The sequence below is a fragment of the Schistocerca americana genome, chromosome 2 (assembly GCF_021461395.2).
Source record: "Schistocerca americana isolate TAMUIC-IGC-003095 chromosome 2, iqSchAmer2.1, whole genome shotgun sequence".
NCBI lineage: Eukaryota > Metazoa > Arthropoda > Insecta > Orthoptera > Acrididae > Schistocerca > Schistocerca americana.
Genome location: NC_060120.1, coordinates 229,515,145 through 229,532,273, shown reverse-complemented (window position 1 = coordinate 229,532,273; position 17,129 = coordinate 229,515,145). Strand labels below are relative to the sequence as shown.

The following is a 17,129-nucleotide window of genomic DNA, read 5'->3' as shown; positions in this document are numbered from 1 at the left end:
TGACCCATCTTGAACATTACGCTATTGATTCATTAAATCACTTACATATGACGAATTGCAACCGCGATTTACTTCGTCCTTGATATCGGTGTGATATTCATCCAGTCGCTTTTCGAATTTAATACGATTTATTGCACCATTAACTAGCTGTCGAGCTGCTGCAGACTCTTCATCAGATGGACTTATTACAGAAACATTATTTTCTGGAACATGTGCAGCTAAAATCCGGGGCACGATGCTGCGGAAAATAACGGAAATTTAGGTACAAATTAACGAAATGCGTGCGAAACGAAACGATCGTTATGTTTTAGAATACTTTTTAGCCGCATCTCTCTCTCTCTCTCTCTGTTTACAACAACAGATAATAGTTGCAAATGAACTTTGCAAGATCTATGAGTGTTCATACTTTGGCATTATACGTGTAATATAGGTCAAAAAAGTTACAGATAAACAATCAGGATTAAAAATTTACCAAGAGCGAATGAGTTACTAAAGTATGTGGCAGATATAGATGAACCTGAAAAGCTCATGAATTGAGCTTTTGGTTGGGGAAACATGCCGCTATAAAAAAACAGTTACTGCAAAAATAACGGAACGAAATCGTTGTGATGTGAATAAAAGCGTGAAAAAGTTAAGAGTATAAAAGATTGACATAAATGAACATGGAAAGCTGTAGGTGTATGCATGAGTTGAGTTATTGATTATGTATTGTTAAAATTGCAAGTTCTGCACGAGTATGAATATATCACATATTTTTTGGTTTTCGAAGGTGGTTTGGTACCAGGATTTCTTGGAAATTATGGAAGGAAAAGTATTCACTCTCTTTGCTCGTTATGTACTTTGTGAGGTGACTCAAAAACATAAATACGTGGCGTATTCCGAAAGTAAGGTCCGATTGGTAGCGAAATGGAAACACAGTGAGAAACTGATAAAGCTTTGTCTAAGTGTGTTAAACATTGTCTCTAGTACGCCCGTTGATCGCGTTACGTCTGTCTTTTCAGGTCTGAGCGCACAGTGAGCACGTAAAGATGCCTAGAAAAGAGTCTCCCGCCAAGTATGGGTGCCCCTGAGAGATTTCGCCTGATTTGATGCAGCCCACACAACATAACTGTCACGCATTTTCTTCATGACAGTTCTTGGCCGCACTCTGTAGGGGCTATGAGGATGCCTCTGCAGTGTTTTCGGTGGGCAGTGTTTGATCGCCTTCCATACAGCCTGGACTTTGCTCCCTCTGATTTTCATCTCTGCTGCCATGAATCTCTGGCTAAGAAATCAATGTTTTGCCACAGACAACGAACTGCAGGTCAGCGTAGAATATCGGTGAAAAGTGCAGGCGGCTGCCTTCTATGACAAGAGTATCAGAAAGTTGATACAACACTACGACAGTTGTCTCGGACGGAGCGGCGACTATGTACAGACGTTGCTGGACGGTATGGCTAACTATTGCAAATAAAACACTTTTGATTTTCATTGTGTTTTCCATTTCGCGACCGATCGGACCTTACTTTCGGAATACGCCTCGTAAGTCCAACTTTGTGCCACACATTGCCCGCCACGATCACTCTGCTGCCAATGAAATCCTCTGTTCTGATGAAATTATATTTTCCTGGAGACGTATGAGTCTCAAAAAGACAAGCCGAAGCAATGAATTAAAATTTGTGCCAGGGTCGCTGCTTTTTTGTTTTTTGTTACTGTTCACTGCAGCTGGTCGGGACGGATCATATGACACCTGTTCTAGTTGATCGTTGAACATTTCACTCAGATTTTTTTTTTATTACAGAGGACAACCAGCTCTCGGACTGAACGTGCTGAGCTACTGTACCGGCTTGAACTGGGGTCTCTTGTTTATTAGGAAGATATGCTAACCACTACACTGCTGTAGCATTGTAGCTACCACCTCTACATGGACTACTATAGTCCATTGGCCTCCCTAACACAAGCTTCAGTTCACGCCTTCAGCCCATTTTTCCCCTTTTTTAAATCGTCAGTATTGCAGAGTTTCTACGCCACTAGAATAGCACCCCAGTTTTGCATCTAATGGGGAAGGTGTGAATTGAAGTTTATGACAAGGAGGGCAATGGACTACTCGTACAGGTATGGTACCCAAAATGCTATAGTGGTGTAGTGGTTGGCACGTCTACACAGTAAGTGAAGAACCTGGGTTAAAGTCCTGGCTGTGGCATAAGTCTTAATTCATTGCTTCACCTTCATTCTTGTCGAAAACATTTGTGTTACACAGCGCTGACAAAGGTTCACAGACGAAACTGTTTCAACCGCTGGAGGTCTACATCCGGAAGGTAAAGTCACCTCAGCCTGAAGTAAACTTTTCGTTCACTTACGCCTAAATTTCCGACATTTTCGCCGGCATCATAGCCCCAGCGTCAAGTTGTGGCTCCATCTGCAGTCGCTCGAAAATTAATTACTCTGTATAACTAAATGACTAAAATGGTGACCTTGTTTCCCGAGGACAAGTTCCAGGTTGTGATTCTTCAACTTCTCCTGGCATACTTCATGACGAAATAGTTCGCGGGTGAATGGTCGGTTGTCAGTTGCAGGTTACCTATCTAACGGCTTCCAGAGTAACGAAAATTCAGTTCCCAATACTTCATACAATTATTGACTGAATTTAAAAACTTAAAATACTGATATAATCCACTCATTAAGAGATGTAATCTTATGTTAAAAAAATGGCTCTGAGCGCTATGGGACTTAACTTCTGAGGTCATCAGTCCCCTAGAACTTAGAACGTTTTAAACCTAACTAACCTAAGGACATCACACACATCCATGCCCGAGGCAGAATTCGAACCTGCGACCGTTCCGGTCGCGCAGTTCCAGACTGTAGCGCCTAGAACCGCTCGGCCACACCGGTCGGCTCTTATGTTAAAGGTATAATACAATACGTCAAGTATTAAAGTTAGAAATCATATATGTGTCTAGAGGCAGGGTAACTCACGGCGCGCAAATTATCCAGACTATATTCAACCTGTATTTCAATGTGAGAAAATTTAGAGAGTACTAAAAAACTTTACTCAAAACTCCAAACCTTTTTGGTATTTTTCTCTCTGAAAAACCAGAAAAAGAAATGAAAGGAAAAACAAATTCTTTGCTTATTACATGTTCGCTGTTCACACAGTAGAACTTCAGCATCAGGTAACACCTTTTAACTTATAATCCCATTCACAACTCTTTTGCAGATAGTAACCACATTTACTACTCAATTTACCTACAATATTGTATCACTGTACAAGGCATAGTTAAGAAAAAACGTCATCATAGAGATGAACGAAAAACTACCTGTTTTATACAAGGGGCGACCAAAAAGTTTCTGTTCGAAGGCCGACAGCCCAAAATCGGTATGACAATCAGGCAAAATCGTCGTGAGCATTGCTACAATCATCCTAACGACACACCACGTAAAAGATAACTGTTCAGTGCAACACCGTACACTGCTGCATGAAGAAGTAAGTAACTGCCTGTCGCAATAGGAATTGTTGGTCCTTCAAGGCGTTTTTAGGGGACCAAAGGCGTGACAGTCAGACAGGGAGTCAGGACTGTAAAGGGGGGGGGGGGGGGGGGGCGGCGCTTGGCGTAGCTGCTGCTGGTCTCTCACATCGAGCAGCGTCTTGTGTCGAATTGCGACCAGCAAGGAACTTGGCGCACCATTCCACAGGGCCGTGTGGGGTAGCCGGGCAGTCTGAGATGGCTTGCCATGGTTTGAGCGGCTCCCTCCCGCCCCCCTCCCGCCCCCTGTCAGAGGCTCGAATCCTCCCTTGGGCGTGTGTGTGTGTGTGTGTGTGTGTGTGTGTGTGTGTGTTGTAATTAGTTATATTTAGTAGTGTGTAAGCCTAGGGACCGATGACCTCAGCAGTTTGGTTCCATAGGAGCTTACTACAAATTTCAAAAATTTACCATTCCACAATGGAGGTTTTCGGTAGTCATTCTGCCCCACACATATCCTTAATTCTTCAATAGATATCTGCCAGCTTTTGTCCCTTGGTAACTAAGAAAAGTATAACAGCGCTTTGGTCCTGTTTGGAAGCATTTGGTAATAATGTCGCCGTTCTAGTAGTCCACCTTGCTGCATTTATCGCATCTACATTGGAAAGACATGAATGCCAGACTGATCCCTTTCCTATATGTCGGTGTTCATATAATCCATCGGAGTCGGGCTACGTTGCGTATAGCCCATAGCAACGCCCTCAAATGGAGACTTTTTAATCATCATCTATACATGAGAGTTCGATTCTTTAAAGAGCGTATGTGGGATTATTGGTCTCTTGTATGTTGTGACCCATACGTCTTGCACCGATTATAATCCCAAAGTTGATTAACTCGTGATGTGCAAGCATGTTCACTACACATGCGTCTACAAGAGACTACTCAAACTGTACTCCACATGTCGCTGCCACATCTGTGGGTCGTACGGGGAACACATCCATGTACGGCAACAAATCCCATGATTTTTCGCCACTCTGTTTAATGTAATGCTCTGGTATGTGGATGTTTGCATGGGAATGGTTTTATTTTAGTGTGGTAAGTGACCAGCCCACTAATAGAAGAACTTTGGACTATTAGCTTTTTAGATTACTAATGATTTCATCAAAAAGCTAAACAATACATTTCGGACTCGCTAACTGTAATTATGATAGCCCGATTGCACCTGAATGCCTTGGTGAGACGGGATGTCATGAAATTTTAATGTATACTGTTCTGTTGTGTCCGAATTCACAAAGTAGCTAGTGACTGACGGTGACACAGGTCGTACTGATGGTGACACATGAGATGGACAATGGTGCTGTTGTTCCAGCAGATCCAGGTACTTTCGGCGCCGCAATCGTACGATGTAATCTGATTGGTAAGTGTGAAAGATCTACTGAGGATCAACTCTTTTACATGTGAGAGATTTTAAAACGTCCCAGCACCAAAAGCATTCAATGTTGAGTATTTACCGCAGGCAGTAGCCCACAGCTCAAAAATGGTTCAAATGGCTCTGAGCACTATAGGACTTCTGAGGTCATCGGGCCCCTAGAACTTAGAACTACTTAAACCTAACTAACCTAAGGACATCACACACATCCATGCCCGAGGCAGGATTCGAACCTGCGACCGTAGCGGTCGTGCGGTTCCAGACTGAAGCGCCTAGAACCGCTCAGCCACATCGGCCGGCACTTGTCTACAACCTGTACTGGTACATCCATCATGTATATTCTTATCAAGCCGAGACATTTTTCTTAAAAGTTGCTTGCCCGGCGTTGGCGGATAAATACGATGTTGCAGTGCCATGCTTGCATGTTCAAAAGAACATTGCATGGTAATTCGGAATAACACAGGCACTGCAAAATTGTATTTATCCGCCGACTCCGTGCAATCAACAATCAAGCAAATGTCTCTCCTGAACGGGAATATGCATAACGTATGTACGAGTACAGGTTGCAGACACATGGATGACTACATATGGAAGTTTGGGTCTGGCAATGAGTCGTGCTCGGATACTCTAATGGTAAGGCCGACTTGTCACGATAAGTGGGAATTCCGGTTTCGAGTCCCGGTCCGACAAGGATTTTCATTGTCGTCATTCCATTCCACAGCTAATGGTTGTCCATATTCGCAGCTGCAAATAGATTTAGTGCAGCTAATTCCATTCCAAACTTGACTGTAGACAATATATGGAATTACACATGCATTTTGCGAGCAATAATACGAATTATGAAAGGAACGTCTCAGTTGTTGTTGTTGTTGTTGTGGTCTTCAGTCCTGAGACTGGTTTGATGCAGCTCTCCATGCTACTCTATCCTGTGGAAGGTTCTTCATCTCCCAGTACTTACTGAAACCTACATCCTTCTGAATGTGCTTAGTGCATTCATCTCTTGGTCTCCCTCTACGATTTTTACCCTCCACGCTGCCCTCCAATGCTAAATTTGTGATCCCTTGATGCCTCAGAACATGTCCTACCAACCGGTCCCTTCTTCTTGTCAAGTTGTGCCACAAACTCCTCTTCTCCCCAATTCTATACGATACCTCCTCATTAGTTATGTGATCTACCCATCTAATCTTCAGCATTCTTCTGTAGCACCACATTTCCAAAGCTTCTATTCTCTTCTTGTCCAAACTATCTATCGTCCATGTTCCACTTCCATACATGGCTACACTCCATACAAATACTTTCAGAAACGACTTCCTACATTCACAGTTACCCACTCATTATGTTAATAGACGTGGCGGATCTACTAGAGCACAAAAATTTGAATAACATTTGTGGGGTGGCGCTATGAATAACTAAGCCACTTTAAAACACCCGATATTGATTTCCACTAATAACTGTTCGGATACGTTTTGTCTAATAGTTATAAAGCTTGGGAGAAGGTTTAGTTTACAGCTTAATAATTACGGTACTTAAAATGCTTATTTGTGATAATGATTAATGGAGTAAGACAGTGATAGTTGCCGTCACAATGAGCTGGTTTGTGATGACTACTAATCGACTGAGAGAGTGAGGGTCACCATCACAGTGAGATAATAATTGCAGAGAGGACCGGGCTCAGTGGATGCGTGTTGGGCGGTACTCACTGACGTGCACGATGCGCTGCGTGGCGAGGTCGCGCAGTACGTCTTCGATCACGGGGTCCCCCGCGCGGTACAGTTCGTGCTGCGAGATGCGCCGGTGGAAGCGCTCCAGTGACGTCAGGTTCTTTCTGCAAACACAAGCAACGGACAGGCAGTTAGACGCCGCATTTGTATTCCGTCACAACCATCGGAAAATAACGCTACATGCAGCTCTGTCGGAAAGAGCAAAAACATGTCAATACGTAGCAAGCTCAGACAGGGCTGCAGGGGGGAACAACGGCCGTAGAAAACAAGACTGTCAAGCAGCCACAAGTCGCATACATAACATAGATAAATGTAATGTATTGCGAATACATAGAAAGAAGGATCCTTTGTTGTATGATTATATGATAGCGGAACAAACACTGATAGCAGTTACTTTTGTAAAATATCTGGGAGTATGCGTGCGGAACGATCTGAAGTGAAATGATCATATAAAATTAATTGTTGGTAAGGCGGGTACCAGGTTCAGATTCATCGGGAGAGTCCTTAGAAAATGTAGTCCATTAACAAAGGAGGTGGCGTACAAAACACTCGTTCGACCTATACTTGAGTATTGCTCATCAGTGTGGGATCCGTACCAGATCGGGTTGACGGAGGAGATAGAGACGATCCAAAGAAGAGCGGCGCGTTTCGTCACAGGGGTATTTGGTAAGCGTGATAGCGTTACGGAGATGTTTAGCAAACTCAAGTGGCAGACTCTGCAAGAGAGGCGCTCTGCATCGCGGTGTAGCTTGCTCGCCAGATTTCGAGAGGGTGCGTTTCTGGATGAGGTATCGAATATATTGCTTCCCCCTACTTATACCTCCCGAGGAGATCACGAATGTAAAATTAGAGATTCGAGCGCGCACGGAGGCTTTCAGACAGTCGTTCTTCCCGCGAACCATACGCGACTGGAACAGAAAAGTGAGGTAATGACAGTGGCACGTAAAGTGCCCTCCGCCACACACCGTTGGGTGGCTTGCGGAGTATAAATGTAGATGTGTAGATGTAGATAAAAATCTCCTTTACTTTAACATGTTTCCGTAACCAGGCACAAGCATTGTCGGGAATTTCCTTGCAAACGGCCAGATGTTAAATGTATCGGGCTGCGTGCAGCGGTACAGTGGCGACGTCTGACGTCTGACAGCCGGATATAGTGAGTATCCAGTGAAATGTCGTGACAAATATGAACGTTGCCGGTTCAAGATTCGAGACTAAATTTCTTGTCTTTTGGAAAGCAGTCAATGTAACCAATCTGACCATTAGACGATGTCTTCGAATTGGAATTAAATTCGTGATGTTGCCTTTTTGTCTCCTACTGATTTCCGACACAACAACCACAGGTTCCAAGTTCTACACGGGACAGAAGTTGTCGAAAGATGACCAAAATTTGAAATAACATGGTTCGCAGACGATATAGTACTTCTGGGTGGACGTAAAGAAGACTTAAAAAACTTGTCGAACGGAATAGTATACCTATCACAGAATATAACTGAGAGATAAATAAAGCAAATACATTGACCAAGACTACTAGAAAGTAGACTAACGACCTTTTTCGAGTCGTTAGTCTTCTGGCTGCATGACTGCGGCTCCCCACGAATATCTCGCCTCTTCATCTCAGAGTAGCACCTGAAAGCTACGTCCGCAATTACGTGCTGAATGTGTTCCAATTTCAGTCTTCCTCTACAGTTTTTATCCTGTACAGCTTCCTCTAGTCCTATGCGAGCTATTCACTGATGTCTTAACAGATGTCCCACCGTACCGTCCCTTCTTCTGGTCAGTGTTCTCTAATATTCCTTCCCTCGTCGATTCTCCGAAGAACCTCCTCACCTAATTTTCAACATTCTTCTGTTACAGCACATCTCAAATGCTTCGATTCTATTCTTTTCTCAGAGTCTATGTTTCACTACTATAAAATGCTGCGCTCCGAAAACACACTCTCAGAGATTTCTTCCTCAAATTTAAGTTTGATACTAGTAGACGTTTCTTGGCCAGGTATGCCCTTTATGCCATTCCTAGTCTGCTTCTTATGTCGTTCTTGCTCCGACCATCATGTGTTATTTTGTTGCCTGAGTAGCACAGTTCCTTCACTTCAGTAGGAGTAAACAAAGATTAGAACATGCGACGAATGTTTATGGAACAGTTTTAATATCAGGAATTGCAAGTAAAAAAGAAGGTCGTATTTAGATTGTCACAAGCGTCTTGTTTTAAGGATTTACGATATAGTCATTGGTCTGGAATAAAACATATTTACAATTTTGATTTGGTATCCGTATCTAAAAGTAATTATTTACGAAAGATATTATCGTGTGGGTTTTATATCTAGGAAGTAAACCAAAATTACAATTATGTTTCATTCCGTAACACTGATGAGATTTTACATGTATATAAAAAAAATTCCCCGAGTCGCATATGATAACATAAACAAATTTTTTTGTAGCTGCTAAAACGGATCTTAGGTACCTCAAAACATTTCGTTAAAAACGATATCGACGTGCAAGTTTTAGATCAGGGAAGTAAATGAAAATTGTATACATTTTTACTCTAGACCACAGATGGTGTTTTATCCTCCTCAGGCGCTGTGTAATATTAACTGTGCGGCACGTCAAATTTATTTTTTTTCTAGCTGTGCCTCATTCAGGAATGCACTTTTCCTGTGAATCACTTGATTTCGTTTTCTGCACGTTCCCTGTAGGTGGCAGCATCTGCTCGAACAAAGCTGTTTATCGCAGTGTCAGCTTGTCTTGGAGAAGTAAAGGTAATTTATGTTTTTTTGTAGTAATTTTGAACTATAATGCGTTCAGAATATGCTGTAATATTATAGTACCTCATACAATCGAGTAAGTGACTGTTGTTTTTCATCACAGCAATGCAGCGATGTATTTTTTTCGAAGTATCACTGGGTTACATTCAGGGATGACCTGTATTTTCACATTACAGTGGCTCCGCTTTTATGATTTTCAGTTGTTTACTATTGCGTTTTCTGAGTGCGGCGTGTATTTCAGTTATTTTATGACTATATAGTATTCACTTTGGACATGTATTAAAAGTTTTGTGATTAATACCAATTTTTTAAATTTAGTATTTTAGTCTTAATTTCACACAGAACAATGCATTGACCACTGGTATAAACTTTTCATTCATAAAATCGAAGCTCAGGGCCGAGAACGTTATATTAACGAAGCAAAAACGGAACTTGTATAATAACATAAATAGGCCTTTTTAGCAGTGGCAAAGGCAGATCTAGATATCTAAAAAAAGTTCGTCACTAAAGATATTGACGTGTGATTTCTAGATTTAGCAAGCAAACTAAAATTGAAATACAAGGCGTTCTAAAACGATCTTTACATCTTTGATCACGTTCATTTCGGAAATAGGATATGTAGAAAGGTGCTGTTTGTGCGTAATGTTCATGCACACCTAAAGACTTTTTTCTTTTTGCAGATTAGTTATGCAGGAGAAAGACCACCTTCACAGCAGATGGCGCAATGTGTGAGATCGTCGACAGAGACCAAATCTGACAACCAGGTACAGCGGAATTTTTGGAAACGTTACAGAAGCACACCATAATCACGTCCGACCAGCCGACAATGGTACATGAGGTTCAAGGAATCCGGAAGTGTCACGAATTCTGGGTGTCCGAGCACAAGTGATACAGATGCGAGCTCAACAAAATCAATCTGTCAAGCGTCTCGACAGTTCCAGTTGCCACCTCACCAAACACAGTGCAGGGAGTGCAAGCTTCATGCGTACATGGTGCAACTGCTGCGTGCGCTTCAACATGAATGACAGGCCAAAGCGCAGAGCTTCCGCAACTGAGATTCTGAGTCGCATCACCGATGACCAAGGCTATCTCAAAAAGGTGATATCATGGACGAAGATTGCTTTCCTGTGTCCGGAAAGGTAAACCGACTCAGTGTGACTATACGATGCTCTCAAAATCCCCGACTTTAGCATCAAAATTGTGCACGCCAGTCCAAAGGTAAATGTGTGGTGTGGTCTGATTCATTACAGTGTGTTGAAACCGTTTTTCCTTGCAAAAGTCACCAGACATAGCCACATTAGGTTTTTTTCTTTTGGGTGTATGAAGGACGCTCTCTAGCAGACGCCGATGCAAGACCTACAGGAACAGCGAGCTCTCATCACAGCAGCAATAGAAAAGTTGCCGGCCGCTGTGACGGAGCGGTTCTAGGCGCTTCAGTCCGGAGCCGCGCAACTGCTACGGTCGCAGGTTCGAATCCTGCCTCGGGCATGGATGTGTGTGATGTCATTAGGTTTGTTAGGTTTAAGTAGTTCTAAGTCGACTGATGACCTCAGATGGTAAGCCCCATAGCGCTTAGAGCCATTTGAACCATCAATTTGAATAGAAAAGTTAATGAGGAACTGGGAGGAACTGGAACATCGCTCAGATATTCTGTATGCTATAGATGGCGCACACATTGCTTTTAAATGGCTACTGAAACTCTAGGTTTTGCGTGAACATTATGCTGCATACCGCACATATTTCTGAAATACACATGATAAAAGTTGTGAAGATAATTTTGAGACACCCTGTGTATTTCACTCAAGATCACTGACGAAGTTTTAAATTAAGAAACCAAGAGCCATGTAGTAATATAAATACGCGTTTTTAGTAATTGCAAAGACGGATTTTAAATACCTTTAAAAACTGTAAAGCAACTAAGGTTATCTTAGAGAAAGGATGCTTAGCGTAGCATCTACTTTGAGATGAAAGGATTAACACAGTAATAGAGATGATGGACGATGGCGTTAAACCAGTGGAACGAATGACGACGTAAAGAGGTTGTTGGGGTATATCTGGAGAAGGTTTCAAGGGAGAACAGGAACAGTGTGCGGTAATTGTTAGATATTTTGCCAGTGAAAAGAAAGAATTAAAAAAAAATTGTACCAATTGTAGACAGATTTCTACTGCGCACCACAATGCGGAGCTTTACAAAACAATATGGAACAACACACGCTACTACTACTTCCTCGACTTGGCGCACCAATACACAGAAAACTCAGAGACTTCGTTATTCAGAACTGCAGCGCTCGGAATTGGTCCTCGGGCGTGCGGGTGCACTCTAGGCGCTTGCCTTCGTAATGGGGGCCAAGTAATTCAGACCGACTCACAAGTACATCTGGCAGCAGACAACGGCCGGCAGCTCTGTGCGGTAAGTGAAAGAAAACAATTACCGTGAAATAATTTCCAGTCGACTCGGCGGTAAAAGCTGACATTCGTAATAAATTCCCGTCGCGGGTCCCAGGCCCCCTACGCTTTTGTTTGAGGAGTAATTACGCCGCGAGGGCGAGAGTGGAGGGGGAAGTTGTGCATTTGGTGAGGGGAAGTAAAAGAAAGGGGGTGGGGCGAGGGTGGGAGGGTAGCCCTCGAGACCACTCGGCGTCCAATTCCTGAAAACAAACCTCCACTTCTCTGGCAGTTAAAGAAGGAAATAATATCGGGAAAGCAGGGCGGCCGCCGGCGAAACCTGGAGTGGTTGCCGGGGAAGGGCCTCGGCGGGGATTTTCCTCCTCTCCGGGGAAAGCTCCAATTTTCCGCGCTCCAGATGTAGCAGCAATACGCAAAGAAACATGCTGCTCGAGAATTCACATGACATCCGAATTGCTTGAACTGTTACTGCGCAACTCACACCACGCTGCGTTGACGAGTGGTGCTTTGAATGTTTTAACTTTTCGCCGTCAGGGCAATGAATGTCTGAAGGTACTCTCGACTGTAAATTGAATCTGGCTAAAAAGCAATACATATCTACGGCGGCGGTTTATTTGTAAATTAATTTCTAACCGTCACTATAGCCCCTGAGATGTCCTTTTTGCTAAGATAACGTATCTTGTAGGCCATTTTGTGCTTTTGGAAGCATCGTTTGTATTTATAACACCCCAATTACCGAAACCCTGTCATTCTGACAGTGACGGCAGCTACTGACGACAAAATTTACACTTGTGATAATTTGATCAGCAGGAATGTCATGTGAATAATAATATTTACCATGAAATAGAGACTGAATTAAAGAATTTGCTAAGATACGCAACAAAAACATCAAAGAAAGAATTGCTATATAATTAATAACGAAGGTTAAAACCCAGATGATAAATTAGCCATAGATAACATTTACTATAGAAGAGAGTTGTAGCCGCATCGAAAAGGAAGTTCGATGTAACTACAATGTAACTCGGAAATAGGAATGTTAGCTTCAGTTGCTATCTAGTCGCTCTCTAGTACTATTGCGATAGTAGCATGCATGTAAGCGCTACTAGATTGTTTTAAGCTAATCGGAAGTTTGAAAGTTTAGCGATATAGACTGAAGTATTATTCAGAAGTCATACTAAAGCAAAGTCGTCTTTATCGTTAGCAAAATAACGGGATACGGAGATTCGCGACTAAATTAAATCGTGTGAGATTTGTGATGGGACTTAGCCTTCGTGATACTAAATAAGCACGAACATTCAAGGACATTGAAAAAGAAAGATCGCCCACAGAAAAACAATTACTAGTCTCGAGTAGCTAACAGAGAAACGCAGACACGAAGAACGTACAATTGCACAGAAGTTGACTCAACGACAGGATTAGTGATACAAACGGAAGCAATTCCCTGAGTGAGAAATAGGTGTGCGTGCTCAGCGTAGGGACAATTAATTATAAGGAACAATAAAATTGGATTCAAACTTTAATTCTTCGTATCGCCTACGTAACTGCATAGACATTATCATGTGTGTTAGTGACAATTAATTGACTATTAGAATATTATGAAGTGAAAAGTGAATTCATGGTTATTTAACAGTGAACAGTCATCGATTTGTCTCAAGATTACGACGCATTCTGAACATTGCTTAAGTATATGTTATCTCTGGAATTACGCCGTGTAGCTATTGAACACGTGACGTAGCGACGTCTTGACGACGGAATAACGATTTATCAACTTAACACCTTCAAAATTCCATATGTGGCCACGACTCGGGTGATGAATTGAAGTGTCAAGACTTTATATTATTAATATTCGACATCCATTATCTAACCGGGCATAATAAAAAGAAGAACTACAGAGAGCCAGTTCGCGCAAGCTGAAAGTCTGTCGCGGATTCACAACAACAGAAAACTGGTGGTCATCATTTCAGTTCAAGGGAGTTATCGCGTCATCGACTGGTGCAATTGCCGCGTTTATCAGTGAAGAAGCAAGAGCGGCTTACACATTCTGATGCGCTGCTGTATCGAAATATTGACATGAATCACGAAAGACGGTATCTGAAATATGACCAAACCACGCGAGGAGTTTGTGTTTTTCTACTAGTTACAGGGTGGCGTTGTGAGCGACGGACGCCGTTTCACGTCATACCGACTGGCACAACCATCACCACCCAGTCGTGTTAACTCTAAGGAGACGAAGACACCATGTATTACAGTTTCTGAGAACATGGCTCGCCACTCACAATAACTGAAATTACTTTCGTTGTTATAGCCTTGCTCTTTCCGGCTCTATATAGCATCTGTCCTAGAGTTACGAAAATGGTGTATTTTTATTAATAGTTCTGATTTAGATTATTTGACCACCTTTGTAAAATCATAGACAACACCCGTAACGGATGAAAGCACCCTCAAGCGAAAAAAATACCACCTGCGCAGCTAACTGTGATGTCAACTGGCTCCTGAATCTGAAGTGGTTGTCGATACCATTCTCGCACTTAAACATTGATACTTCTGTTTTGCGTACTGTCCTGTATCACTCTATACGTTTACCTATCTGTAATATACAATAGTATCATTTATTTATTTATTGAATAAATAAATTTTAAAAGTAAATACTTTTAATGCCCAGGACGCAAAAAAATGGTTCAAATGGCTCTGAGCACTATGGGACTTAACATCTATGGTCATCAGTCCCCTAGAACTTAGAACTACTTAAACCTAACTAACCTAAGGACATCACACAACACCCAGCCATCACGAGGCAGAGAAAATCCCTGACCCCGCCGGGAATCGAACCCGGGAACCCGGGCGTGGGAAGCGAGAACGCTACCGCACGACCACGGGATGCGGGCACCCAGGACGCAATTTTCCTATCACAGTTAAAGTTCGATAACTAGTTTCGATTGCTATCTGCAACCATCTTCATATCAGTAACACATGTACGAAACATAGCCCAAGAAAATTATGTACAATCAAGTAGAATACAAAAATATTGTGCTACACCTGAGCAAAAATAACGGGGAGCCAGTTCTAGAAGTAAAACTGAACATTTCACAAAGCCATTTGATAGTTTAGAATAAACCATGTTAATGCTTATGAGATAACATACCGTTCAAAATATGAAAAATATGAAAAGGTGTTGAGTAAGCATTGGAAAGCAGATGCAGAGTAAGCTTTTTGAGATTTTTTTGTCTATAATTCTTTCGACAAGTCTACAACCTGACTTGCTCACAGTGACATTTTCTACTACGTACTGTTATTGTTTTGGTACTTACGAATGCATATTGTTGCATGACTACAGTTAACGATGACTTCCAATGCTTATTCACAGTCTTTTCTTATTTTGAACGGTATATTACCTGATAAGCAGTAACAAAGTTTGTACTACACTATTAAATGCCTTTGTCAGATGTTCACTTTTGCATCTAGAATTGCCTCCCCTTTTTTTTGCTCAGGTGTCTTTGTGTTCCACTTGACTGCACATAATTTTCTTAGGTTATTTTTCCTACACATGATACAGATCTGAAGATGGTTGCAGATAGCAACCGAAACTAGTTATCGGACTTTAATTGTGATAGGAACATTGTGGTGTAGGTATTAAAAGTTTTTACTTTTAAAAATTTTATATTTCATAAACCAAAATAAAATCGCCGTCTCTTCCCCTCTGCCCGTATCACACTTCAGTTATTTATTTATTATTCCTGTGCACTGAAAAGTGTTGGAGGATTGCTTTTTTAAGGGTTCAGTGTTTTAGAAAGTCAATTAAAAGGGTACTGCCATTAAAAAATGAGGTTAAGAAATACTTAGAGAAAAACATTGAAAAAGGTTTCATAAGCTCGTCGATTGTACGCCACGATGAATTCAAGCCTGTATTCGACCAAGGGGACGGATTTACCTAGCTGAGGGGTGCTGTGAAAAAAGTCCCTTGGGAAACACGATTTTGCCGTAGCACACATCTTTATTTTTTTGATCTGGTGACCTGGACATGCTGTAAGTGATTTATACACATGCTTCCCAGACAGTTTTTGTTTTATGTGCCATGAATTTCGAGATAAAGGAGTGATGCAAAACTTTTGTATATCCGTGTGTATATATTTTGATAAAATCCCCATACATGCATTAATAATAAATCGCACACAAGTGAAAAAGTTAAAAAGACACTGAAATAGGGGGCAAAAGTGCCTGGATACGAGATAGTTTTTAGTGGGCCGTGAGACAACTCTTGGTCAATAAAAAAAATCCCACAATCTTAATTAATAAGAGCCCACGTTCAAAATGAAGAAATGAAAACATCATTGAGGGAGAGCGAAAGAGGTACTGTGTAACGATGGCACATGCGTAGCAGAATGTGGCAGATCGCCTTAGCGGCAGCATGGAAGCGCAGGTGATCCGGATGCGATCGTAATTACAAGTTTCCATCGTAATTCTGGATGATCTGATTGTCGGAATAAGCGAAAAATAAGATCATTAACTGTTTTTCCGACTAACACTCTTTCATAGACCTTCTAGTACCTGTGGCACTCAGTTAAACTGTTTATCACCTAGACAGCAGTACCATGTGGTATGCAGACTGACCTAATCAAGAAATCGCGTCTTTACGGCAGAACAACTCATGGCTCCAATACTCTTTTTTTTCTTTTTTCACTGTGTGACTTAACATCTGAGGTCATCAGCCCCCGGACTTAGAAGCACTTAAACCTAACTAAGCTAAGGACATCACACACATCCATGCTCGAGGCAGGATTCGAAACTGTGACCACAGCAGCAGCGCAGTTCCGGACGGAAGCGCCTAGAACCGCTCGGTCACAACGACCGGCTGCTCCAATACTGTGGATGTTATTTAAAACCTCGGAATTCGAAGAAAACGACCTTCTGCGCAGAAGGCTCTACGTTTCGTAGCCAACCTAACTTTGATCATTTGCACAGGTTTGGACAGGCTCTTGAGCTACGGTAAGTTGCCAGACACTGACTTCTTCTAACGGCCAGAACCGCCTCTCTGGTGAATTCATGTATGAAAGGGAAGTGTTCCCGGCTCCGAATATTCCCACAAGGAAACATAAGAATTAAGTTCTGTCTCAATTTATTAACAAAACGATTTTCCTAATCTGAACACAAATGGTCTCCTTCAACTGATGCTGAAACTCAACACAGATAAAGTCCAAAAAGTCAGTAAACTGGAAGAAAATCTTAAACTAAACGGGAAAAACACTGAATGCTTAATAATACAGTTCTATTACTGGAACACCCAAAGATATTCTCTATGGTATGATTGAAACCTCTCATTTTATTGAGAACTCGAAGATATACAAGTCCATACTCTCGCTGGGAGGCGTAAATCT

General features: G+C 42.0%; 1 protein-coding gene across 1 annotated transcript in view; it reads right to left on the bottom strand.

Moving 5' to 3' along the window:
* LOC124593912 (extracellular serine/threonine protein CG31145-like) overlaps positions 1-17,129 on the bottom strand; it is a 324,714-nt gene that overhangs the window by 175,402 nt on the left and 132,183 nt on the right. Inside the window, exon 5 of the mRNA XM_047132262.1 lies at positions 6,570-6,694. Within this exon, the coding sequence (XP_046988218.1) occupies positions 6,570-6,694 (125 nt within the window). The remainder of the gene's footprint in view (positions 1-6,569; positions 6,695-17,129) is intronic.